This window comes from Anomaloglossus baeobatrachus, chromosome 10 (genome assembly GCF_048569485.1).
Source record: "Anomaloglossus baeobatrachus isolate aAnoBae1 chromosome 10, aAnoBae1.hap1, whole genome shotgun sequence".
NCBI classification, from domain to species: domain Eukaryota; kingdom Metazoa; phylum Chordata; class Amphibia; order Anura; family Aromobatidae; genus Anomaloglossus; species Anomaloglossus baeobatrachus.
In genome coordinates this window covers 34306207-34333237 of record NC_134362.1, presented here as the reverse complement: position 1 = coordinate 34333237, position 27031 = coordinate 34306207, and the positions used below count along the sequence as shown (strand labels likewise).

The 27031-nt window shown below is 53.2% G+C and overlaps 1 protein-coding gene across 1 annotated transcript in view; it reads right to left on the bottom strand.

Moving 5' to 3' along the window:
• The window catches only part of EIF4G2 (eukaryotic translation initiation factor 4 gamma 2), a 95744-nt gene extending 69804 nt beyond the window's left edge, over window positions 1-25940 (bottom strand). The window contains exons 1-4 of the mRNA XM_075325361.1: window positions 25856-25940; window positions 24850-24934; window positions 24701-24763; window positions 20951-21112 (exon numbers count right to left, since the gene is read on the bottom strand). Of these exons, the coding sequence (XP_075181476.1) occupies window positions 20951-21112; window positions 24701-24763; window positions 24850-24934; window positions 25856-25940 (395 nt within the window). The remainder of the gene's footprint in view (window positions 1-20950; window positions 21113-24700; window positions 24764-24849; window positions 24935-25855) is intronic.
• Between the last annotated feature and the right edge of the window lie 1091 nt (window positions 25941-27031).

The window sequence follows — 27031 nt, the reverse complement described above, 5'->3', positions numbered from 1 at the left end:
CACCGAGCCTGGGAGGCTCGGATAGCCTCCTTCAAATGGCTATGGCCCTACGCCAGGCTGGAGACCGGGAGGGCTACAAGGAACTCATGGCCGAGCGTGAGCGGCAAGCAGCGCGTGAAGAGCGCCAGGCAGAGCGTAACTACCAGCTGCAGCTAGCTCAGCTCCGGCCCTCATCAGCCACCCGTGACCTTCCAGACACCAAACTTCCAAAGGTCCGTGTTGAGGACTTCCCAGTGCTGGAGAAGGATGGAGACTTGGACTCTTTCTTGACTGCTTTTGAACGGACTTGCTTGCAGCACCATCTGAACAAGGACCAGTGGGCCAAATACCTGACCCCCCGTTTAAGGGGTAAGGCCCTGGATGTCCTTGGGGACTTGCCTGCTGAGGCAGATCAGGGCTACGACACCATCAAGCGGGCCCTGATCCAACAGTACAACCTCACTCCAGAGTCCTACCGCAAGAAGTTCCGGAGCCTACAGAAGGGACCAAAGGACTCCTGGGCTGACCACAGGCGGGCACTTGCCCGAGCTGCCGACCACTGGACCCAAGGCCTGCAGCTTTCCACCGGACCGGAGATCCTGGACTTGTTCATCACGGAGCAACTCTTGTGGAACTGCCCTGAGGATCTCCGCCAGTTCATCCGAGACCAGAAGCCAAAGGGGTCCACGGCTACAGCTGCCCTGGCCGATGACTACACCAACAATCGGGCTCCTGAAGCCAGGAGAGCAGCCACCAGCAGCACCTGGAGAGGGGGTAAGATGAACTCTGCGACTGCCCCACCTGCCCCTAGACTGCAGGGGGTGTCCCCCTCAACTCCCCTCTCCAGGCCCGTGGCAGAACCAAGACGGTGCCACCAGTGCAACCTACCTGGACACTTCAAGGCCATGTGCCCTCAGCGTCCCAAGGCCCCGGCTCCGTCCCCGTCCCAAGGGCCGCCCAAGGTGTATTGTGTGGGTGGGGGTGGTGGTAGGTCCCTGGACAGCTTCCAACCTGTCACCGTCGGCCGGTCTGTGACCATGGGACTGCGAGACAGCGCCTCGGAGGTGACTCTGGTGCGGCCTGAGATGGTGTCCCCCCAAGACTTGATCCCTGGAAAAACCCTCGCTGTCTCCGGGATTGGAGGCATTGACCCGGCGCTGCCTGTTGCTGACATTTATGTGGACTGGGGCGCAGGGCGAGGGGTGAGGGAGGTGGGGGTAACTGATCGGATCCCCGCAAACGTGCTACTTGGGACAGATTTGGGGCAGATAACCTCCCAGTTTGGGCCCCCCCCAAGGGCTGAACCTTCAGCCAGTACTGACATGACTCCTAACAATGTTAATGTGTATTCTATGAATGATGTGAGGGAGGAGGGAGTGAACTCTGATATTTCTGCTTGCATAGACACCATAGACACACACACAGCTGCAGCTGTGACAGGGGAGGGGGTCAGAGAAAGGTGTGACAATGCCTCTACAAGTAACCAGCCTGTGAGCTGGGATCTGTTGCCCTCTGCAGGGATAAGCAGAGAGCAGGGTGCTGCAGGGGGAGGACCAGTGTGTGGGGTGGGGGCTACCACAGCAAATGTGGGGTCCCCAGAGATTTCACAGCGGGGTTCTGTTGCTGCAGGGGGGGAACAGGCAGGTGAGATTGGGGCCGGTCCAGGAGCGGAAGTGCTCCCAGGTAAGATCTCGGTGCAGGGTTCCCCCACAGCCGGGGTGTCAGGAAGCCAGGTAGGTCTGCCTGAACCGGCGACTTGGTCAGGAACGGAGGAGGAGCAGGCACGACCCACGGTCGCAGCGGCTGTGGCCGCTGTCACCCGCAGTGGGAGTGCTGGAAGCCAAGGGGCCTCCCGGAGGTCCGATAGCTCTTCCCCTTCTGACCAAGTGGCAGCCGAGTCAGGTGGAGGCCAGGACACAGGTCCCGGGGTACTGACTGAAGATGTGACAGTCTCGTCGATTCTGGCCACATCTAGTCAGGAGTTTCAGGCAGCGTTAGAAGCTGACGACAGCCTGAAAGCTCTAAAGGAGCAGGCGGCACAGCCTCCCTCGGACTCGGACCCGGAGCGAGTGGTCTGGGACCAAGGACGGCTGTACCGGGCCACGGTCCAGCAGGGTTCACCGGAGGCGTGGCCCAGGGACCGACAGTTGGTGGTACCCTATCCGTTCCGGACGGAGTTGTTGCGGATCGCACATGAGATTCCGATGGCCGGACACCTAGGGATCGCTAAGACCAAGGCCAGGTTAAACCAGCATTTCTACTGGCCAAAAATGGGGGCCGATGTGGCTGCCTACTGCCGTTCGTGTGAAACCTGTCAGAGAGTGGGGAAGGCGGGGCCACACCCCAAAGCCCCACTAGTATCTCTGCCAATCATCGATGAGCCTTTCAGGAGGGTGGCTGTGGATCTGGTCGGCCCGCTGGCCATCCCCAGCAGCTCCGGGAAACGCTTCATACTGACGGTAGTGGACTATGCCACCCGGTACCCAGAAGCAGTGGCCTTGTCGTCCATTCGGGCTGACAAGGTGGCCACCGCATTGCTGGAGATTTTCTCCCGAGTGGGTTTTCCCCAGGAAATGCTCACTGACCGGGGGACCCAATTCATGTCCCAGCTGATGGAGGCCCTCTGTAAGCAAGTCCAGGTGCGACATCTGGTGGCCAGCCCGTACCATCCACAGACTAATGGCCTGTGCGAGCGGTTCAATGGCACCTTAAAGCAGATGCTTAAGATGTTGGTCGACTCCCATGGGCGTGACTGGGAGCGGTATCTCCCACACCTGTTATTTGCTTACCGGGAGGTTCCACAGGCCTCAACAGGATTCTCACCGTTTGAGCTCCTGTACGGGCGACGTGTGCGGGGCCCCCTGGCTCTGGTGAAAGAGGCTTGGGAAGGGGATTTGGCCACCCCTGGAGTGTCGGTTATCGAGTATGTCATGCGCTTCCGGGACAAAATGCAGGCCTTGACGCAACTGGTACACGACAATATGGCTCAAGCCCAGGCTGATCAGAAGCGTTGGTACGACCAGAACGCTTGTGAGAGGACCTACCAAGTGGGTCAAGAGGTGTGGGTACTGGTCCCCGTACCACAGGACAAGCTTCAGGCAACCTGGGAAGGCCCATACCTCGTGTACCAGCAGCTCAACCCTGTGACGTACCTGGTCACCCTGGACCCTGCCCGTGGAAGGCGGAAGCCCTTCCATGTGAACATGATGAAGGCACATCATGAGCGGGAGGCATGTGCGCTCCCCGTGTGCAACCTGCCCGAGGAGGGAGAAGCGGAAACCCTCTTGGATATGCTAGCCCAGGTTAGGGCAGGCGGATCCATTGAGGATGTGGAGGTTGGCCACCAGCTCTTGGAGGACCAACGGTCCCAGCTGTGGGCCACCCTACACCCCTTCCGGGGGTTGTTTACCAACCAGCCCGGAAGGACTGACTTGGCTGTCCATCACGTGGACACTGGGGATCATCCCCCGATCCGGCGTTCAGCATATCGGGTCTCCCTGGAGGTGCAGCAACACATGCGCCAGGAGATTGACGAGATGCTGGAGCTGGGGGTGATCCAGGCATCCAACAGCGCTTGGGCCTCGCCTGTAGTCCTCGTCCCTAAGAAGGACCGAACCACTCGGTTCTGCGTGGACTACAGGGGGCTCAATGCTGTCACGGTCGCCGATGCGTACCCAATGCCACGCATCGATGACCTGCTCGATCAGTTGGCCGGGGCTCAGTACCTGACCATCATGGATCTGAGCCGGGGATATTGGCAGATCCCCCTGACTCCCAAGGCCAGGGAACGCTCTGCCTTTATTACCCCATTTGGACTGTACGAGTCCACGGTGATGCCATTCGGGATGAGGAATGCCCCTGCCACTTTCCAGCGGATGGTCAACACCCTGCTCAAAGGACTTGAAGGGTACGCGGCCGCGTACCTGGATGACATTGCCGTCTTCAGTCCCACCTGGGAGGACCACCTAGAGCATCTAGCACAGGTGCTCAGGCGGATCCACCGGGCAGGTTTGACCATCAAGCCGGGAAAGTGTCAGCTGGCCATGAGCGAGGTCCAGTACCTCGGTCACCGGGTAGGTGGGGGAACGCTGAAGCCCGAGCCTGAGAAAGTGGAGGCCATCGCATCCTGGCCCACCCCCAGGACCAAGAAGCAGGTGATGTCCTTCTTGGGGACCGCTGGGTACTATAGGAGGTTTGTTCCATGCTATAGTAGCCTGGCAAAGCCCTTGACGGACCTCACCAAGAAGAAGCTGCCCTCTGCAGTCGATTGGACAATGGACTGCGAGACAGCCTTCCGGGCCCTAAAGGACGCCCTGTCCAGCCCGCCCGTGCTACAGGCAGCCGACTTCACGCGGCCGTTTGTAGTACAGACCGACGCCAGTGACTTCGGCCTCGGTGCGGTGCTCAGCCAGGTGGACTCTGCGAGCCAAGAGCACCCAGTCTTGTACCTGAGCAGGAAGCTGTTACCAAGGGAAGTTGCCTATTCCACGATGGAGAAGGAGTGCCTGGCCATAGTGTGGGCCCTGCAGCGTCTGCAACCCTATCTATACGGGCGCCACTTCATCGTGGAGACGGACCACAATCCCCTCAGCTGGTTGCACACCGTCTCTGGGACGAATGGGCGATTGTTGCGATGGAGCCTTGCGCTCCAGCAATACAACTTCACCATTCGCCACAAAAGGGGCCGTGACCACGGTAACGCAGACGGGCTGTCCCGACAAGGAGAGGTCGCGGACGGGCGCACGGGGGAACACCGGAGTGTGCTGCCCCCTAGCGCCCTCAAAAGGGGGGAGGTGTGAGGTAAATCCGGAGATATGACGATAAATCATGACATTCAAGTCATGTCAGGAAGCCCTCTCCTGGTGTCACCCCCCCCCCCTTCCCTTCACACAACTGGTTTAGCAACAAATCCATGGCCATGTCCTGTGATATGGAAATTAGGTGGCTTGAGGACAATGGACACAGGATGACTCCCTGCCGTCACCCTGTAGTGGGGGCTGCTAGCTAGTTAGCAAGGCTATGGAAATAGCCAGACAGAACGACTCCAGTAAAAAATGGTTCATATCTCGCAAGCCATATTTCCGATAAATATGGCAACCATAAAAATGGTGTCTCCGCATGTGGACGATGCCGGCACACCCTTTTTATGGGAGCAGGACATTGGGAAATGCCCCAGGCGTGATATCAGCCAATGGGGAACTGGCAGACAGGTCATGAGTCCCCTCGTTCTGTAGCTAAATTCGTAACTGTCACAATGAGAGCGTTGGCGTCTGCCTACGACGCTCCCAGGCAAAGTTATGGCCCATATTCCATGTTGTGGATTGTCCATAACTCAAGCCAGGGGTGGAGCAGTGCTCCCTGTGAGGTCACTAAGGTAGGAGGGGACCTGGATTGCCCAGGTTGATAACCCTACTTCGGCCATTTTCCAGGGTTCTTCTCGCTGGGGGCACGTGTAGGAAACATCTGTGGGAGTTCCTGGAAACCTGGTCTACAGCGCCCCCCTGTGGCCAGACGCAACAAGGTAACTGATTGAACTGTGTATGCCTGTTTGTAACCCATGCTTTATCTGTAACTGTACTCTGACCTATGTATATTCTGTAGATTCCCTATTGTATATATTGTAGTTTCTAGTGTGCTTTAGGCGATTAAATTATATAATTAATCTTGGGCTGTTCTGTTATCTCGATCTTGAATCCCACGTCTGTGTGTTCGGCTAATAGTTACCGTGAAGCGGTTGGTGGCAGCGAGTTGTGCCAAGGATTATTGTGGGGAGGCCAGTGAGATTCGGGAAGATATTATATATTCCGCCCGCGGAGGTCGGGGGAATATATACCTTACTCTCACCGGGGACCCTTCAATAATCGGCATAAGTAGTATAGCGGCCTCCTTGCTTATTGTCGGGCAATTCCATAATTGGCCTGACTATAAGAGGGGCGCTAGAGAGCGCGTCACGTGCTCTGTCTGTCGGTCGGGAGGTATAAAGTAGGGGTGACCCCCACTTGTTACCCCCCGATTGTGACGTACTGGTAGCCAGCGCGGGGGATTTCTGAGTGACCCCCCGGTGGTTTGTGACAGGTATGCACCTGATAATGTTTGGTGAAAGTGTGCAGACTCGACCAGGTAGCTGCCTGGCACACCTGTTGAGCCGTAGCCTGGTGTCGCAATGCCCAGGACGCACCCACGGCTCTGGTAGAATGGGCCTTCAGCCCTGATGGAACCGGAAGCCCAGCAGAACGGTAGGCTTCAAGAATTGGTTCTTTGATCCATCGAGCCAGGGTGGCCTTAGAAGCCTGCGACCCTTTGCGCTTACCAGCGACAAGGACAAAGAGTGCATCCGAACGGCGCAGGGGCGCCGTGCGGGAAATGTAGATTCTGAGTGCTCTCACCAGATCTAACAAATGTAAATCCTTCTCATACCGATGAACTGCATGAGGACAAAACGAAGGCAAAGAGATATCCTGATTAAGATGAAAAGAGGATACCACCTTCGGGAGAAACTCCTGAATGGGGCGCAGCACTACCTTGTCCTGGTGGAAGACCAGGAAGGGAGCCTTGGAAGACAGCGCTGCTAGCTCAGACACTCTCCGAAGAGATGTGATCGCTACCAGAAAAGCCACTTTCTGTGATAGTCTAGAAAGTGAAACCTCCCTCAGAGGCTCGAAGGGCGGCTTCTGGAGGGCAACTAGTACCCTGTTCAGATCCCATGGATCTAACGGCCGCTTGTACGGGGGTACAATATGACAAACCCCCTGCAGGAACGTGCGCACCTTAGGAAGTTGTGCTAGACGCTTCTGAAAAAAGACGGATAGCGCCGAGACTTGCCCTTTAAGGGAGCCGAGCGACAAACCTTTTTCTAACCCAGATTGCAGGAAAGAAAGAAAGGTAGGCAATGCAAATGGCCAGGGAGACACTCCCTGAGCAGAGCACCAGGATAAGAATATCCTCCACGTTCTGTGGTAGATCTTAGCGGACGTGGGCTTCCTAGCCTGTCTCATGGTGGCAACGACCCCTTGGGATAATCCTGAAGACCCTAGGATCCAGGACTCAATGGCCACACAATCAGGTTCAGGGCCGCAGAATTCCGATGGAAAAACGGCCCTTGGGACAGTAAGTCTGGTCGGTCTGGTAGTGCTCACGGTTGGCCGACCGTGAGATGCCACAGATCCGGATACCACGCCCTCCTTGGCCAGTCTGGGGCGACGAGTATGACGCGGCTGCAGTCGGATCTGATCTTTGCGTAGCACTCTGGGCAAGAGTGCCAGAGGTGGAAACACATAAGGGAGCCGGAACTGCGACCAATCTTGCACTAAGGCGTCTGCCGCCAGAGCTCTGTGATCGCGGGACCGTGCTATGAAGGTTGGGACCTTGTTGTTGTGCCTGGACGCCATTAGGTCGACGTCCGGCCTTCCCCAGCGGCTACAGATTTCCTGAAACACGTCCGGGTGAAGGGACCATTCCCCTGCGTCCATGCCCTGGCGGCTGAGGAAGTCTGCTTCCCAGTTTTCTACGCCGGGGATGTGAACTGCGGATACGGTGGAGGCCGTGGCTTCCACCCACCTCATAATCCGCCGGACTTCCTGGAAGGCTTGCCGACTGCGTGTCCCCCCTTGGTGATTGATGTATGCCACCGCTGTGGAGTTGTCCGATTGAATTCGGATCTGCTTCCCTTCCAGCCACTGTTGGAAGGCTAGTAGGGCAAGATACACTGCTCTGATTTCCAGAACATTGATCTGAAGGGTGGACTCCTGCTGAGTCCACGTACCCTGAGCCCTGTGGTGGAGAAACACTGCTCCCCACCCTGACAGACTCGCGTCTGTCGTGACTACCGCCCAAGACGGTGGTAGGAAGGATCTTCCCTGTGATAATGAGGTGGGAAGAAGCCACCATTGCAGAGAGTCCTTGGCCGTCTGTGAAAGGGATACTTTCCTGTTCAGGGATGTTGACTTCCCGTCCCATTGGCGGAGAATGTCCCAATAAAGAGGACGCAGATGAAACTGCGCAAACGGAACCGCCTCCATTGCCGCCACCATCTTCCCGAGGAAGTGCATGAGGCGTCTTAAGGAGTGCGACTGACCGTGACGGAGAGTCTGCACCCCGGTCTGTAGTGACCGCTGCTTGTCCAGCGGAAGCTTCACTAGCGCTGAGAGGGTATGAAACTCCATGCCAAGATACGTTAGTGATTGGGTCGGTGACAGGTTTGAGTTTGAGAAGTTGATGATCCACCCGAACGTCTGGAGAGTCTCCAGCGCAACATTCAGGTTGAGTTGGCATGCCTCTTGAGAGGGTGCCTTGACAAGTAGATCGTCCAAGTAAGGGATCACAGAGTGTCCCTGTGAGTGCAAGACTGCTACCACTGCCGCCATAACCTTGGTGAACACCCGTGGGGCTGTCGCCAGACCAAATGGCAGAGCTACGAACTGGAGATGTTCGTCTCCTATCACAAAACGTAGAAAACGTTGGTGCTCTGTAGCAATCGGCACGTGGAGATAAGCATCTTTGATGTCTATTGATGCTAGGAAATTTCCTTGAGACATTGAGGCAATGACGGAGCGGAGGGTTTCATCCGGAACCGCCTGGCCTCCACGTGCTTGTTGAGCAGTTTTGGGTCCAGAACGGAACGGAAAGAGCCGTCCTTTTTTGGCACCACAACCAGATTGGAGGAAAACCGTGTCTTGTTCCTGAAGAGGAACAGGGATTACCACTCCTTCTGCCTGCAGAAGAGCATCGGCTCGGTGGGGAGGTGGGGACGTTCTGAAGAATCGAGTCGGAGGACGAGAACAGAACTCTGTCCTGTGCACGTGGGCACAATGTCCCTCACCCACCGGTCTGTGACCTGTGGCAGCTAAATGTCGCCAAAGGCGAGCGAGTCTGCCATCAACCGCGGATGCGGAGAGATGAGAGAGCTGAGAGTCATGAGGAGACCGCCTTCGTAGCGGTTCCTCCGGCTGCCTTCCTTGGGCGTGATTGAGCCCCCGGAAGCTGAGCCCCTCTGAGGCTTTTCAGCTCTTTTGGACGAGGACAATTGGGACCTGCCCGAGCTTGGGAAGGACCGAAACCTCGACTGTCCTTCCAGGACAGCATTAATAGGGTAAGTCGCAATGCAGACATTGCGAGGTTACGGACGCCCCTGCGGCACAAATGTACATATGCTCAAGACCAGCTGTGCAAGAACAGCTGAAAAGCTTAGGGTGCCCATACGGCTGTAAATGCCGGAGCAACCGACACGCCGATAGCCTCATAGACAGATTTCAACCAGAGTCCATCTGTCTAGCATCTTTAAGTGAAGTCCCATCTCCACTGCAACTATAGCTCTAGCCGCAAGCCTGGAGATTGGAGAATCCACCTTTGGACCCTGGGTCCCGCGCTTGACCACGTCAGGGGGAAAAGGATAACGTGTATCCTTAATACGTTTGGAGGAAAACGCTTATCTGGTAAGCGTGGTGTTCCTGGACTGCTTCTCTGAAGTCAGCGTGGCCAGAAAAATACTCAATATACGTTTGAGCTACTGAAATGGGACTTCTCCTGCTGTGAAGCTGACTCCTCCGCTGGGGGAGCTGAGGGAGAAAGATCCAACATTCCATTGATGGACGCTATAGGATCATTCCTTATGGCGTCACCATCCGGTGTATCCGGATTGAGAGCGGTGTCAGGATCAAAGTCCTGATGAGCTACGTCTGCCTCATCATACAGAGAGCCTCCTGGGACCCCCCCGGAGCACCGATTTTATTCCAAATGAGGGTGGCCAGGGAGCAATGATCCAGATTGCCCATGGCCTGTCCGGACTGCAAGTCTCTATCCCATTGCAACTCCATCCCTGTCCTTGGACAGGGTTGACAGGTGGTTCCTTTGGCCACGTCTAGTAGAGACCCCGGCTGACCAAGTGCTACAGGGGAGCATTGCACACAATGGGGTTCAGTGCCGTGGAACAGTATCACATGCAGTAAAAACAGCATCGAAAGCCTGTGTTGCTTACATGCTGCTGCCGGCTAGCCATCTAGGATATAGAGCCAAGAATGGCGACCGTACAGTGCAATGTATAGCATACAAGCATAAAGTACAAATGAACACTGCAGCACATGCAATACAAGCAGCATAGAAAGCCTGTGCCTTGGCACCCCTGCTTTTCTGCTGCTGTAGACTAGCCATCTAGGGGAATATAGCCCAGAATAGCGACCGTACAGTGCAGTGTATAGCATACAAGCATAAATACACATGAACACTTCAGTACATGCAATACAAGCAGCATGGAAAGCCTGTGCCTTAGCACCCCTGCTTTCCTGCTGCCGATGTGTCGCCATCTAAGAGGGCATATAGCCAAAAATAGCGACCTATGCAGTGTAAGCATAAAATACAAATGGACAACTGCGGTATTTAGTGGGGTCAGCACTTCAGGTGCCGCTTACCGCCCGCCTATAAGCGGGTGTGTGGTCGCCCTAGTCCTGTGCCTGGTTGCCCAGAGTCCGATCTCTCAGCTCGGACTGCAGGAATGGCTGCCGGCGTCCTTCTCCAGCTCGTGTGAGTAGGGGCGGGCCGTGGGCGTGCCCCCAAGTCAGAGCGGGAAACCGGCGTCCCACAGTGTCCAGTGAGAGGGCTGGAGCATGTAAATAAGGCTCCAGCCCTCGGCGCTGCTGATTGTACAGCGTCTCTCCCCTACCCTGATTGACAGGGTGGGGGCGGGAACGAAGCGGAGCTAGGCCGCAAAAGCCGGGGACTGGATTTATAAGCGCCGCCGCCGTAAAAGCGCGGTCGGCGCTAAGTCCCCGGCGCACTACAAGTCCCAGCCGCGCCGCCGCTCCCAGCGCGGTAGTTCCCAATACACAAAGTCACTCAGCTAGGCTGCAGTGACCGTAACCCTTTACTGTCCCCGGCGCACTAGCACACCCAGCAAGTCTGGAGTGTGCTGTGCCTGTGTGTACGGGGACACAGAGTACCTGAATGGTGCAGGGCCATGTCCCTGAACGGTACCCAGCTCCGTATCCAGCAGGTTCAATGGGTCTGTGGATGGAGCCCGGCCTCAGGGCTTTGGGGCCGGTAAGATCCCACTTCCTCAGAGCCCCTCAGGGGGATGGGGAAGGAAAACAGCATGTGGGCTCCAGCCGCCGTACCAGCAATAGGTACCTCAACCTTACAAACCACAAGCGGGGTGAGAAGGGAGCATGCTGGGGGCCCTATATGGGCCCTCTTTTCTTCCATCCGATATAGTCAGCAGCTACTGCTGACTAAACAGTGGAGCCATGCGTGGATGTCTGACCTCCTTCGCACAAAGCAGAAAACTGGTGAGCCAGTGATCCCACTGGGGGTGTATAGCCAGAAGGGGAGGGGCCTTACACTTTTTAGTGTAATGCTTTGTGTGGCCTCCGGAGGCAGTAGCTATACACCCAATCGTCTGGGTCTCCCAATGGAGCGCCGAAGAAAACAGGGGCGGGCGCTGGGTCTCCCAATTGGAGCTAGAAGAAAAGGAATTTACGGTAAGTAAACAAAATTCCCTTCTTTGTCGCTCCTAATTGGGAGACCCAGACAATTGGGACGTCCAAAAGCAGTCCCTGGGTGGGTAAATAATACCTCATAATAGAGCCGTAACGGCTCCGTCCTACAGGTGGGCAACTGCCGCCTGAAGGACTCGCCTACCTAGGCTGGCATCTGCCGAAGCATAGGTATGCACCTGATAGTGTTTCGTGAAAGTGTGCAGGCTCGACCAGGTAGCCGCCTGACACATCTGCTGAGCCGTAGCCTGGTGTCGCAAGGCCCAGGACGCTCCCACGGCCCTGGTAGAATGGGCCTTCAGTCCTGAGGGAACCGGAAGCCCCGAGGAACGGTAAGCTTCGAGAATTGGTTCCTTGATCCACCGAGCCAGGGTTGATTTGGAAGCTTGTGTCCCTTTACGCTGGCCAGCGACAAGGACAAAGAGAGCATCGGAGCGGCGCAGGGGCGCCGTACGAGAAATGTAGAGTCTGAGTGCTCTCACCAGATCTAACAAGTGCAAATCCTTTTCACATTGGTGAACTGGATGAGGACAAAACGAGGGTAAGGAGATGTCCTGATTGAGATGAAAAGTGGGCAAGGCAAATGGCCAGGGAGAAAACGTCTGAGCAGAGCACCACGACAGGAATATTTTCCACGTCCTATGGTAGATCTTGGCGGACGTTGGTTTCCTAGCCTGTCTCAGTGGCAATGACCTCTTGAGATAATCCTGAAGACGCTAGGATCCAGGACTCAATGGCCACACAGTCAGGTTGAGGGCCGCAGAATTCAGATGGAAAAACGGCCCTTGAGACAGCAAATCTGGTCGGTCTGGCAGTGCCCACGGTTGGCCGACCGTGAGATGCCACAGATCCGGGTACCACGACCTCCTCGGCCAGTCTGGAGCGACGAGGATGGCGCGGCGGCAGTCGGCCCTTATCTTGCGTAACACTCTGGGCAACAGAGCCAGAGGAAGAAACACATAAGGAGGCTGAAACTGCGACCAATCCTGAACTAAGGCGTCTGCCGCCAGAGCTCTGTGATCTTGAGATCGAGCCATGAATGTTGGGACCTTGTTGTTGTGCCGTGACGCCATTAGGTCGACGTCCGGCATCCCCCAGCGGCAACAGATCTCCTGAAACACGTCCGGGTGAAGGGACCATTCCCCTGCGTCCATGCCCTGGCGACTGAGAAAGTCTGCTTCCCAGTTTTCTACGCCCGGGATGTGAACTGCGGATATGGTGGATGCTGTGGCTTCCACCCACAGCAGAATCCTCCGGACTTCCTGGAAGGCTTGCCGACTGCGTGTCCCACCTTGGTGGTTGATGTAAGCCACCGCTGTGGAGTTGTCCGACTGAATTCGGATCTGCTTGCCTTCCAGCCACTGCTGGAACGCTTTTAGGGCAAGATACACTGCCCTGATCTCCAGAACATTGATCTGAAGTGAGGACTCTTGCTGAGTCCACGTACCCTGAGCCCTGTGGTGGAGAAAAACTGCTCCCCACCCTGACAGGCTCGCGTCCGTCGTGACCACCGCCCAGGATGGGGGTAGGAAGGATTTCCCTTTCGATAATGAGGCGGGAAGAAGCCACCACCGAAGGGAAGCTTTGGTTGCTTGAGAGAGGGAGACGTTCCTGTCTAGGGACGTCAGCCTCCTGTCCCACTTGCGTAGGATGTCCCATTGAAGAGGACGCAGGTAAAACTGCGCGAAAGGGACTGCCTCCATTGCTGCCACCATCTTCCCCAGGAAGTGCATGAGGCGCCTCAAGGGGTGTGACCGACCTTGAAGGAGAGATTGTACCCCTGTGTGTAGTGAACGCTGTTTGTCCAGCGGAAGCTTCACTATCGCTGGAAGAGTATGAAACTCCATGCCAAGATATGTCAGTGATTGGACTGGTGTCAGATTTGACTTTGGAAAATTGATGATCCACCCGAAACTCTGGAGAATCTCCAGAGTAAACGTTGAGGCTGTGTTGGCATGCCTCTTGAGAGGGTGCCTTGACCAGCAGATCGTCTAAGTAAGGTATCACTGAGTGACCCTGAGAGTGGAGGACCGCAACTACTGTAGCCATGACCTTGGTGAAAACCCTTGGGGCTGTCGCCAGGCCGAACGGCAGTGCCGCGAACTGAAGGTGTTCGTCTCCTATGGCGAAGCGCAAGAAGCGCTGATGCTCTGGAGCAATTGGTACGTGGAGATAAGCATCCTTTATATCGATCGATGCTAGGAAATCTCCTTGGGACATTGAGGCGATGACGGAGCGGAGGGATTCCATCCGGAACCGCCTGGTCCTTACGTGTTTGTTGAGCAGTTTTAGGTCCAAAACAGGACGGAAGGACCCGTCCTTCTTTGGAACCACAAACAGGTTGGAGTAGAAACCGTGACCCTGTTGCTGAAGAGGAACCGGGACCACCACTCCTTCTGCCTTCAAAATGCCCACCGCCTGCAGAAGAGCCTCGGCTCGCTCGGGAGGCGGAGATGTTCTGAAGAATCGAGTCGGAGGACGAGAGCTGAACTCTATCCTGTAACCGTGAGACAAAAAGGTCTCTCACCCAACGGTCTTTTACTTGTGGCAGCCAGGTGTCGCAAAAGCGGGAGAGCCTGCCACCGACCGAGGATGCGGTGTGAGGAGGCCGTAAGTCATGAGGAAGCCGCCTTGGTAGCGGCACCTCCGGCGGTCTTTTTAGGGCGTGATTTAGACCGCCATGCGTCGGCGTTCCTCTGATCCTTCTGAGGCCTTTTGGACGAGGAGAATGGTGACCTGCCCGCACCCCGAAAGGACCGAAACCTCGACTGTCCCCTCCTTTGTTGGGGTGTTTTTGGTTTGGCTTGGGGTAAGGATGTTTCCTTTCCCTTGGATTGTTTGATGATTTCATCCAATCTCTCACCAAACAAACAGTCGCCAGAAAATGGCAATCCAGTTAAGCACTTTTTGGAAGCCGAATCTGCCTTCCATTCCCGCAGCCACAAGGCCCTGCGTATTACCACCGAATTGGCGGCTGCAACCGCCGTACGGGTCGCAGAGTCCAGGACAGCATTAATAGCGTAGGACGCAAATGCCGACGTTTGAGAGGTTATGGACGCCACCTGCGGCGCAGACGTACGTGAGTGCGTCAATTTGCGCCTGACCAGCTGAGATAGCTTGAGTGCCCATACGGCTGCGAATGCTGGAGCAAAAGACGCGCCGATAGCTTCATAGATGGATTTCAACCAGAGCTCCATCTGTCTGTCAGTGGCATCCTTGAGTGAAGCTCCATCTTCCACTGCAACTATGGATCTAGCCGCCAGTCTGGAGATTGGAGGATCCACCTTGGGACACTGAGTCCAGCCCTTGACCACGTCAGGGGGGAAAGGGATAACGTGTATCCTTAAGGCGCTTGGAAAAACGCTTATCTGGACAAGCTCGGTGTTTCTGGACTGCCTCTCTGAAGTCAGAGTGGTCCAGAAACATACTCTTTGTACGCTTGGGAAACCTGAAACAGAATTTCTCCTGCTGAGAGGCTGACTCCTCCACTGGAGGAGCTGAGGGAGAAATATCCAACATTTCATTGATGGACGCAATAAGATCATTCACTATGGCGTCCCCATCAGGAGTATCAAGGTTGAGAGCGGCTTCAGGATCAGAATCCTGATCAGCTACCTCCGCTTCATCATACAGAGAGTCCTCTCGCTGAGACCCTGAACATTGTGATGTCGAGGGGATTTCATAGCGAGCTCGCTTAGTCGGTCTGGGGCTGTGGTCCGTGTCAGAGACCTCACCCTGGGATCCATGAGACACCCCGGGAAGACATTGCTGTTCCAACTGAGGGGAACCAGGGGGCAATGATTCCACAGTGCCCCTGGCTTGAGATGCCGGCCTGGACTGCAGGGCTTCTAATATCTTAGCCATAGTCTCAGAAAGTCTTTCAGTAAAAACTGCAAACTCCGTCCCTGTCACCTGGACAGTGTTAACAGGTGGTTCTCCCTGGGCCGCCCCTAGCAGAGGCTCCGGCTGAGAAAGTGCCACAGGGGCCGAGCATTGCACACAATGAGGGTCAGTGGAACCTGCCGGCAGTATAGCCGTACATGCTGCACAGGCAGCATAGTAAGTCTGTGCTTTGGCACCCTTGCTATTTGTGGACGACATGCTGTTGTCTCCTCTGAGCAATACAGGAGGGTAAATAGCCACAAATCAACAGTGCACCCTACAGTGTAAAGTATAGACTATAATCATATAAACTAATACACTTCTGCACTAGTGGGGCCAGCACCACAGGTGCTGCTTACCGCCTTCGCAAAGCGTTTGTGTGGGCATCAGAATTCCTGCCTGGGTCTCTTTGAGCTTGTCTCTCCTCTCCAGCGTTAGCAGAGCTGAGAGGAATGGCTGCCAGCGTCCTGGGGAGAGGAGGGAGCCGTGGGCGTGACCCAGAAAAGTCCGGGAACTGGTGCCCCACTGTGCAGAGTGAGGGGGGTGGAGTATGCAAAGCATGCTCCAGCCCTCAGTGCTGCCGACCTGTACAGCGTCCCGCCCTTCCCCTGACTGGCAGGGCTGGGGGCGGGAAAAGAATGAGACTAGGCCGCAGAAGCCGGGGACTATAGTTATAAGCGCGGCCGCCGTATAAGCGCGGTCGGCGCGGAAGTCCCCGGCGCACTAACAGTCCCAGCCGCGCCGCAGGGATAACCATGGCAGCGGCGGTCAACGCGGCAGTCCCCCTACACAAATACACTCAGCGACGCTGAAGTGTATAGTGGCACAAATGCAGCCAGCGCTGCTGTCCCCGGTGCACTAGCACACCCAGCAATGCTGGAGTGTTGCTGTGCGCGGTCCCCACGGGGACACAGAGTACCTCCAAGTAGCAGGGCCATGTCCCTGAACGATACTCGGCTCCTATCCAGCAGGGTCCTCAGGAGCTGTGGATGGAGCACGGTCTCCTGTGCCTGGAGACCGATGGGATCCCACTTCACCCAGAGCCCTAATTGAGGGATGGGGAAGGAAAGCAGCATGTGGGCTCCAGCCTCCGTACCCGCAATGGATACCTCAACCTTAACAACACCGCCGACAAGAGTGGGGTGAGAAGGGAGCATGCTGGGGGCCCTGTTATGGGCCCTCTTTTCTTCCATCCGACATAGTCAGCAGCAGCTGCTGACTAAGCTGTGGAGCTATGCGTGGATGTCTGACCTCCTTCGCACAAAGCATAAAAACTGATGAGCCCGTAGCAGTACGGGGGGTGTATAGGCTGAAGGGGAGGGGCTTTACACTTTTAGTGTAATACTTTGTGTGGCCTCCGGAGGCATAGCTATACACCCAATTGTCTGGGTCTCCCAATTAGGAGCGACAAAGAAACACCAATTGTCCAATGACCTATACAGTGGTTGCACCGAAACACTGTCGCAGCAGGTGCAGAGCTACCAATATAACCTGACCGCCCCCGGTATGCAGGACCATTGGTGAAGAAGTGATTGTCTGCCCAATTTCAGCTAGTGTGTAGAGCAGTCTTAAAGGGAACCTGTCTTTTTTTATATTAAACCACTCCCAATGTGTTTTAAATTATGCAATGTACATCATTAACATATTCCAAGTCTTTTTTTATGCTTAGGAGAATGCAGTAAATACCGTAGGTTTCAGTCATAGGGGTGGAGCTTTTGCTGGGATCAGTTACTGTCACTCAGGTTCAGGCATGATTCTTTTTTTTTTAACTTGGTCACGCCCCCAGCATTGTAATTGATTACATTACAGGTCCTTTACCAGCACGTCTCTGCTGAGCTCCGCCCCTTATGGTCACATGGTCGTGACATCACAAGTCCTTTACCTCTTTTTGAAGAAAAGGTGGTGAAAAACCTGTGCTGATGTCATGATCATGTGACTAATGGGTAGAGCTCAGCAGAGAACTGATGATGTTGGAGGACCTGTGGAAGAAAAGTGGTTGTGCAGGACCTATGGTGATGATCATGTGACATGACATGTGACCATAATGGGAGGAGATCAGCAGAGAAGTGCTGGTGAAGGACCAGTGGTGTAATTACAATGCTGGGGGTGTGACCAAGAAAAAAAAAAAAACAAAACAAAAAAAACACACCCCACCATGGCTGAATTTGAGGGACAGTGACTGATCCCAGCAAAAGTGCCGCCCCTGCGACTGAAACATAAGGCATTTACAAATTCACCCATGCATATAAAAGTTATGTATTTATCTTAAAGAAAAAAACTATGATTTTTAAAGAATAAAAAAACAAAAAACAAAAAAAACACAAACATTGGAGTGGTAGGTATCTATAAAGACAGGTTTCCCCTTTAAAAAGGGGGGGCACTTTCTAGGTGCACGTTTCTGCATAAGCGGCCCATACAGCGATTACTGACGGAACAGCTTGTGACCAGAACTGTCCATCAACCATCAATAAAAGACAGCAGCGTTCCATTGCGAGATACTCGATAATGGTCTCAGGAGAGGGTCCAGATCACAGGACCCCACATATTCGGTAACCTGTACATTAAAATAGTTTAAAAACTAGAAAAGTCCTTTAAAAAGGGGACACATCAGAATGTGACCTATTGGTTAAATCAGGCCGACACTAATTTTAAAAATAAAATAAAGAATATAATTATTAATTACTAGGACTTAATCAGGTAATTCACATTACATGCCTGACAACAGAACAATCTCAGCAGTCTCACCCATACACAGGAGGGCTCGTTTGGCCGAGCGCTCACCATCTATGAGAGCTGCTGCCAAACATGTCCACTGGGGGCCTATTACCGAGAGAACATTGTGATCAGCACTGCAAAAATCAGACATGATCGATCGATTGATATTGACCCCAAAAATCAATTGCACAGGGCTCTCATACATATTCCACTGTCAGTCGAAAGGAAGGAGAAGAAAAAGAAGGGAATTTTGTTTACTAACCGTAAATTCCTTTTCTTCTAGCTCCTATTGGGAGACCCAGACAATTGGGTGTATAGCTACTGCCTCCGGAGGCCACACAAAGTATTACACTTAAAAGTGTAAAGCCCCTCCCCTTCTGGCTATACACCCTCCCGTGCATCACGGGCTCCTCAGTTTTGGTGCAAAAGCAGGAAGGAGGAAACTTATAAATTGGTCTAAGGTAAATTCAATCCGAAGGATGTTCGGAGAACTGAAACCATGAACCAAGAACAATTCAACATGAACAACATGTGTACACAAAAGAACAACAGCCCGAAGGGAACAGGGGCGGGTGCTGGGTCTCCCAATAGGAGCTAGAAGAAAAGGAATTTACGGTAAGTAAACAAAATTCCCTTCTTTGTCGCTCCATTGGGAGACCCAGACAATTGGGACGTCCAAAAGCAGTCCCTGGGTGGGTAAAGAATACCCCGGTAATAGAGCCGAAAGACGGCCCCTTCCTACAGGTGGGCAACCGCCGCCTGGAGGACTCGCCTACCTAAGCTGGCATCTGCCGAAGCATAGGTATGCACCTGATAGTGCTTCGTGAAAGTGTGCAGACTCGACCAGGTAGCCGCCTGACACACCTGCTGAGCCGTAGCCTGGTGCCGCAATGCCCAGGACGCACCCACGGCTCTGGTAGAATGGGCCTTCAGTCCTGAAGGAACCGGAAGGCCAGAAGAACGGTAGGCTTCAAGAATTGGTTCCTTGATCCACCGAGCCAAGGTTGACTTGGATGCCTGCGACCCCTTACGCTGGCCAGCGACAAGGACAAAGAGCACATCCGAGCGGCGCAGAGGTGCCGTACGAGAAATGTAGAGTCTGAGTGCTCTCACGAGGTCTAACAAGTGCAAATCCTTTTCACATTGGTGAACTGGATGAGGACAAAAAGAAGGTAAGGAGATATCCTGATTGAGATGAAAAGGGGATACCACCTTCGGGAGAAATTCCGGAACCGGACGCAGAACCACCTTGTCCTGGTGAAAAACCAGGAAGGGAGCTTTGCATGACAGTGCAGCTAGCTCATACACTCTCCGAAGTGATGTGACTGCCACTAGGAAGACCACCTTCTGCGAGAGGCGAGAAAGAGAAATATCTCTCATTGGCTCGAAAGGTGGTTTCTGAAGAGCCATTAGCACCCTGTTCAGATCCCAGGGTTCTAGTGGGCGCTTGTAAGGGGGGACTATGTGGCAAACCCCCTGCAGGAACGTGCGTACTTGCGGAAGCCTTGCTAGACGCTTTTGAAAAAATACAGAGAGCGCCGAGACTTGTCCCTTAAGAGAGCCAAGAGACAGCCCCTTTTCCATTCCGGATTGAAGGAAAGACAGAAAAGTGGGCAAGGCAAATGGCCATGGACTAAAACCCTGATCAGAGCACCAGGATAAGAAGATCCTCCAAGTCCTGTGGTAGATCTTGGCTGACGTTGGTTTCCTGGCCTGTCTCATAGTGGCAATGACCCCTTGAGATAATCCTGAAGACGCTAGGATCCAGGTACCCAGGCGCACTATGCGCCGTCCCCAAGGGGACACCGAGTACCTCAGAGTCGCAGGGCCTTGTCCCTGATGATACCCGGCTCCTGTCCAGCAGATTCCCCCAGGGGCTGCGGAGGGAGCGCGGTCCCAGCGTCTGGTGACCGGTCAGGATCCCAATTCACCCAGAGCCCCTAAGGGATGGGGAAGGAAAACAGCATGTGGCTCCTGCCTATGTACCCACAATGGGTACCTCAACCTTAACAGCACCGCCGACCCAAGTGGGGTGAGAAGGGAGCATGCCGGGGGCCCTGTATGGGCCCACTTTTCTTCCATCCGATATAGTCAGCAGCTGCTGCTGACTAAAATGTGGAGCTTGCGTGGATGTCTGCCTCCTTCCACAAAGCAATAAAACTGAGGAGCCCGTGATGCACGGGCGGGTGTATAGGCAGAGGGGAGGGGTTACACTTTTAAGTGTAATGCTTTGTGTGACCTCCGGAGGCATAAGCTATACACCCAATTGTCTGGGTCTCCCAATGGAGCGACAAAGAAAAAAAAAAGTGGCTTAATATTTGACATACTTTCTATGATAAACAGAATTATAATGACTGATCACAGGATTCACCATAGATGATATCACAGCTCTCCTCCTCCTCTTGTACAAATTGTACAATGCCTGATATCTACTGTATATAGAGGTGTTATCAGGCATTGTACAGGAGGAGGTAAGCTGTGACATCTATTGGGAATGGTGGCGCCTGTTATCTACTGTATATAGAGGTGTTAACATAGGCACAACCATTCCCAATAGCTGCAAAGCACACCTTCTCCTGTCCACTGCCTGATAACACCAATATACAGTAGATAACATAGGATCCTCCATTCACAATAGGTGATGTCACAGCTCACTTCCTCCTCCTGTACAATGCCTGATAACACCTCTATATACAGTAAATATCAGGCATTGTACAAGAGGAGGTAAGCTGTGACATCTATTGGGAATGGTGGCGCCTATGTTATCTACAGGTGTTAACATAAGCACCACCATTCCCAATTGATGTACAGGAGGAGGAGGTAAGCTGTGACAATGACTGATAACTCCCCCCTCATTGCCTTACAATTGGGTTGGAGTCACGATCACTTACCCTCTTACTTTCCTAAAGATTGCATCGTGCCGTTCTTTCTCACTTGCGGAGGTGTGCGCAGTGTTGTTGGCGGAGTTACTTGTGGAGTTAACATCTCGTCTAGTGCTTCGTGAAGGAATCCATCTTTGAACGCCAGGCCCTGGGGTTTTCCCCAGGTACTCGCTGCAAACAGAGGAAAAGAAAAGAAATTTCAGCCAGATTATAAAAACGTCTCCATTTTCACATCTGATCAGAAATAAATCGCACAGATGATAATGATAATGAGGAAACTAGAACCAGACGCCCATTGTCCTTCCCTAGCGAGCGGCCGTCACCGTCCTCGCATTAAACGTACATTACAGGAGGAATCCGATGAGACGTCAGACAAGGGGCAGACCGTCTCGTCTGAAATATTACCATTCATCTCCTTGCTATATTTAAGATCACTTCTTGCAGTCAGCATCTAAGCTTTAATTTCTGTACATCCAGACATTAAAAGGCCCATCCTCACTTCATATTTCTCACAGCTGAGGGTTTGTTTAAATGCGTCAGCAGTCTGCACAAATCCAGCATGTGTATTGGGGTGGGGGTGGGGGGGCGCAACTGATGTAAAACTACAATTACCAGCCCCCCCCCCCCCCCCCCCCCAGACAGGGATATTGCTGGAGCTTTGTAAGCCAAATAGAGACATTGTTGCAAATTTTGGAGTGTCCCTGACCTCGGAGGAGGTGAAATGTATCAGACTGGATGCAATTGTAACAAACCCTCTGCCGTGAGATACTGCAGGTGAACGGGCTTATACCAGTATATTACAAAAATTAATTATTTCATTTTTCTGCAAATCTTAAGAAAGGAGGAGTGTACAGTCAGTAAGAAGTGAGGTACGCCCACTGGGTACAGAGGTGCATGCTCATTCATCGTTACAGGGGTCTCCCATTAAATTTAGGTAGCAAAGATGGCATCACTGAGGGGAGTCTTCCTTCACCGTATATAAGTATACACACCAGCGTTTCCGCGAGGCTGAGTCACTGTGCGTTACAGGCGCACAACCCGCGGAGTCCGCTCCAACTAACGCGCGCTGCATGCAACTGCACGACGCGCGGATGTATTACAGAAATACACCAGCGAGTTAGAGACTGGGGGACGCGGGGGAACGTTTGGGCCTTTCTCTCTGTCTCAGACGGTCTTCTCTGGGCGGTAATTTCACCCAATCAAAATCCTGGCAAAACACTGAAGATCACAGCTGTCCACCTGCCAACGATCAAACGTGGGACAAAGAGCCAAAGTGAGGGACACATGGTACACAGCCAACCCGGAATATAGACGACAATGCAGGACCCCCCCCACCCACACAAGGTGATCAGCAATCAGGGCCTTATAGGAAAGCCCTGGTGGGACGCAAGAACGGCCACAATACAAGAGCCTTCATTCTGTATTATGCAAGCAACACAATCATACAACACTTAAGGGTTAAGTGGCCGCTGCCCGGTACTACAGATCAGAAGCAGTCATCACAGATTGTTCAAACCAAGCACAGGCACTTAGTGCAGCCAAAGAGTTTGGTGCACCGTCCCACCATCTCTGCCCTCTTTGGCTGTATAGAGCCAGAGAAGAGAGTAGATGGGTGGAAAACAATTGGATGGGACGCTGCAATGAACGGTTTGCTATGAAACAATGAGCTCCCGTGCTAGGTTTGAACAGTCATTCTGTGCTGGCCAACTCTAAGGCTGCAGTCAGACATGCTCGGCACTAGTGATGAGCAGAAACTACCATGCGTAGGTGCTCAGTACTTGTAACCAGCAGTTGGTGGTCAGACTGGCGTGCCTCGAGTACCATGGAAGTCAATGGGAACGCTAGCATTTCTTTCAGGAAGATTTTGCAGAAAAATGCACGAGTCCTTCATTGACTTACTATACTCGGTACTCGAGGCGCGCCAGTCCGAGCGTTCGACTTGCTCGTTTTTGAACGCCGATCATGGTAGCACTCGCTCGTCACTAATTCTGAGTACTTTGGGTGAACAGATCCTGCTCCAGTCTCGGGTGTTGCAGTCACAATACAGATATGAAATGCACCCGTACTATGGAATATCTGCCACCATAAGCCTGTTCAGACATTCACCAATTTGACATTTAAAAAGGGAACCTGTCAGGTGCAATATGCACCCAGATCCACAAGCCATTTTGGGTGCATATTGCTAATCAGAAGGGAAAGCAGGTGATCCAGTTTAGCTGTGGCAAGGTCCAGCATGCAAGGATACCACTCTGGTAGTGCAGGGATCCAATAGAAGAAAAAAAAAAAATATATATAATCCAGCTTCCGGAATATAAAATCTTGTGCAAGCTTTATTTTAAAAAGGACGTAAAAAATACTTGTCATTACAAGGGACAAAATAGGAAGCCCGTGTTCTGCTGCGCGTTTCGAACGCTACCTGTGTTCTTTGTCAAGCCATGACAAGATTTTATATTATTCCAGAAGCTGGATTATTTTTTTTCCTTCTACTGCATATTACTAATCCCTGCATAGATAAAGAGATCTACACAAAAAGTATTTCTAAAGAGCTGTTATGATATGCTAATGAGCGCAGGGACTAGTCACACAGGCATTAGTTCCCTGACTAGTCCGCCCTCTCAGCATGTTCAATGCGGCGTCAAAAAAGGATGACACATGTACCTGTGTCCACTGTCACCTCTGATCAGGAGTCCTGGCACTTCCAGTCATTCACAGTATGAAGCTGGGTGTAGGTGTAAGGGCTTCAGAGAGGTCTAGTGCGCATGACCGAAAATGCCCAGGACTCCTGATCAGAGGTGACAACGGACACAGGTACGCGCCTTGTGACTAGTCCCTGCGCTCATTAGCATATCAGAGGATTTTTAGAAATACGTTTTCAATAGATCTCTTTATCTATGCTACTAGATACAGGGACGCTTAGGCAGGGATTAGCAATATGCACCCAGAACTGCTCGTGGTTTTGGGTGCATATTGCACCTGACAGGTTCCCTTTAATTCGTAAAATTAAATTTATAGTCAGACATATCCCCAGGTTGCCGCAAAAAGAGTTCTGCAACTGCCCCAATCACTCGACACCACAAGAGAACCAATTTTCAATTGCACAGATTTCTGCAACGTGTGAATTCATTTGTACATGCAGCAGCTTCTTAAAGCCAAAGCCAAAGCAAAAGTGGATGTGCAAGGAACGGGAAATATAAATGGCCTCTCCCTCCCTCCGTCCTGCTGAATCCACTTCTGAGTTTGGCTCAAAAATCTGCACCAAAAAGGTTCCAAAAACCTGAGTGGACGTGTCGCTCTGCACTTGTGGCACATTATGGGGCAGAGTCACCATCTATAGAGAATCTCCAGGTCAGTGACTGTCTTCGCGACACGTGTGACCTCCAGGGCCGTCTGCTCCATAGAATCACCACTAGTGTTGAGCGAGTAGTTGACTATTCGTACTCCCTATGCTGTTAGTATTGTCCGCTACTTGCATATTCGTTACGAATAGCGGGCGTAAAGCAAGTCAATGGGAAATACTCGCCAAGTAGTGAGTAAACCGAAAGCCGTACTTTGTGTGTGGGTAGTGGATAGTGCGGCTTTTGGGTATTTGCCATTGACTTACATTGCGCTCGTAACGAATATGCGAGTAGCGGACAGTACTCGCTAACAGCATAGCGAGTACGAATAGTCAACTACTTGCTCAACACATGTGCAGCGTGACAGGTTCACCGAGATGAGCTGCAGACAATCCTCACCCTGAGCTGCCGAGGAGGCACTTACCTGTTGCCGACAGTTTTGGGATAGTGCTGAGAGGCACCCCTACCTCCTCCACCCGACGAAGCACTGCAACGAGACAAAGCGGGGGTTACACCCTATACCAGCGCCGTAGACGTCTATCACGCACACTGGGGCGTTACGGGGCGACCTACCTGAAACGAGAAGCACCCCCTTCTGCAATCGCACTCTCCACTTTGGCGGCTTGATAACAAAGAATGTTCAAAAAAAGAATAAATACTCAGTGGGCAGGGCGGGGAGGGGGACGCACGCTGCAAGACAAAAACAGAGAATCAGTGAGGACGGTCGTCTGCCGGAACGAGAACGGTACATCACCGGCAATTCCTCCACTCAGGACCCCAAACATCAAGTGAGGGGGGGGGAATGTGTCGTAGAAAGATGAACCTCTCTTTTAGGAACACGAATCAGAACGACACTAGAAACAGAAAACTATTCACATTTTTGGAAACCAGCATTATCTACTGCTCGCTGTTATCATCCACACAGCCAGGGAGGAACTGTAACCGTAGCGTTCCATCGATGGGATGAGTGACAGGAGGTGTAGAAAGATCCCTGCCCAAACCATCAACGTCACGCATCTCCAGATACCATCTACTCTTCAAATGGCTGATAGCAGAGAGCAATAGATTGCGTTTAAGCCCATACGAACAGATCCTTTTTTGCAAATTCATGAGGACATCCAGCAGTGCAGACAAAGGCTGCGGATCAATACTTGTTTCCCTGCCCATGGCCGATATTGGCCGGGTAATTAATGTGACCGCCCTTGGTTGTATAACCACATCCATAGCAGGAGGGAGAGGAAGGTGGTGGTGATAGGGGGGGACGGACGATACGGGGTGGGGGGGAAGCAATGAAGCTTTTGTTTCAGGCCGATGCTGCGAATTTGTAAAAGTGAAGAAAAAAAAAAAAGAAGAAAAAAAAGGCAGGATTAACAACAAAGGAGCGCAGGTTTCGGCTGCAGGAGGAGGGGGCCCGGAGCCAGGGGAGGGAGGGCGAGGGGGAGGTGGTGCCGGCAGCCGGGGCCTCTGAGCGGACGCCTCCTTCTTTGTTCTCCAGGAAGGAGACAAGAAAAAAAAAAAAAAAAAAACCCTTAAAACCAACAGATGAGAAGCACGGGGGTCCTCCTCCCCAATCTCATACCTGGAGGTGGTAATATGGGTGCCCCCTCCCCGGGGATGGGCAGACATGGCGTCACAATCCTCATCAGCACCACATAAAAAGGCATTTCTGCAAGTCACTGTGTGCGGGGGACGTCCCATCCGGAGACACCTATATACGGGGAAATGCGAGGATCGGGACCCCCGCTGGGATGGGCCCCTATTGCAGCAGATCCTTGTAATCCTCAGGGGTCCTACTGCGATGACAGGGGGGCACAAATCATGTCACCGCCGTCCGGGCCTGAGGGTCCCTAGATCAGAGCAGCCTGATGCCATCGCTTCCCCTCTCTGCGGCACTGATCCCACTGAGGGTCCGCAGATCCCCCCCCCGTACACTGCGAGCAGCAACGCTCTGTGTGATCTGATCTCTATCACTTTGTGCACCAATCTGCCCCTGATTTTCCATCCTGGGACCACCCTCACAACCTGCCATTTTGGAGATGCTCTGACCCAGTCGTCTAGACATCATCTGGCTCGGATCCCTTCTCTTTGCCCATGTATCCGTGGCATCCGTGTGGGCGCGTTACACCAGCACCGCCAGGGCCTGTGCCCGTCTGTACAACGGTGCCACCAAGCACACAGATTCTGCAGAACCCCCATATCAGGACGGGACGTAACCCACTAACTGAGCGAGGAGTCAGCGCGGCCACGAGCCCGAGGAGGAAGCAAACCCCCCCCCCCCCTCCTCCCAGTATGGATTAGTGTGACCAGTATAAACCAGTAACATCACAACCAATATCATATCAGAACTGGGGGGATAATGGAGCCGCCGGAGATGCAACCAAAAGCAACAACACCGGGGAGGAAGGATACAAAGTAACCAGCGAGAGGGGAGGGAAGAAAAGAGGGGAGAAATACAGATGTAACTGGGGGGGCACACAGCCAGCGTTAGGTCGGGGGTGACAACGCCATCATGAGATTGAGGGGGGCACAGCCAGCGTTAAAAAAGGGGGGGGGGTTATGGGATGATGAGGGTGGCCACACAGCCAGCCTTAGGTTGGAGGGCCACAGCCATCATGAGATTGGGGGCACAGACCACGGGGGTGGAGGATTATACCATGTGATAGATATGTGGGGGGTGGTGCAGGTGTAATCAGCTGTGGGGGTGATTGTGTATGGAGGGGCAGTATTATCGTGGATTATACCATGTGATGATAGA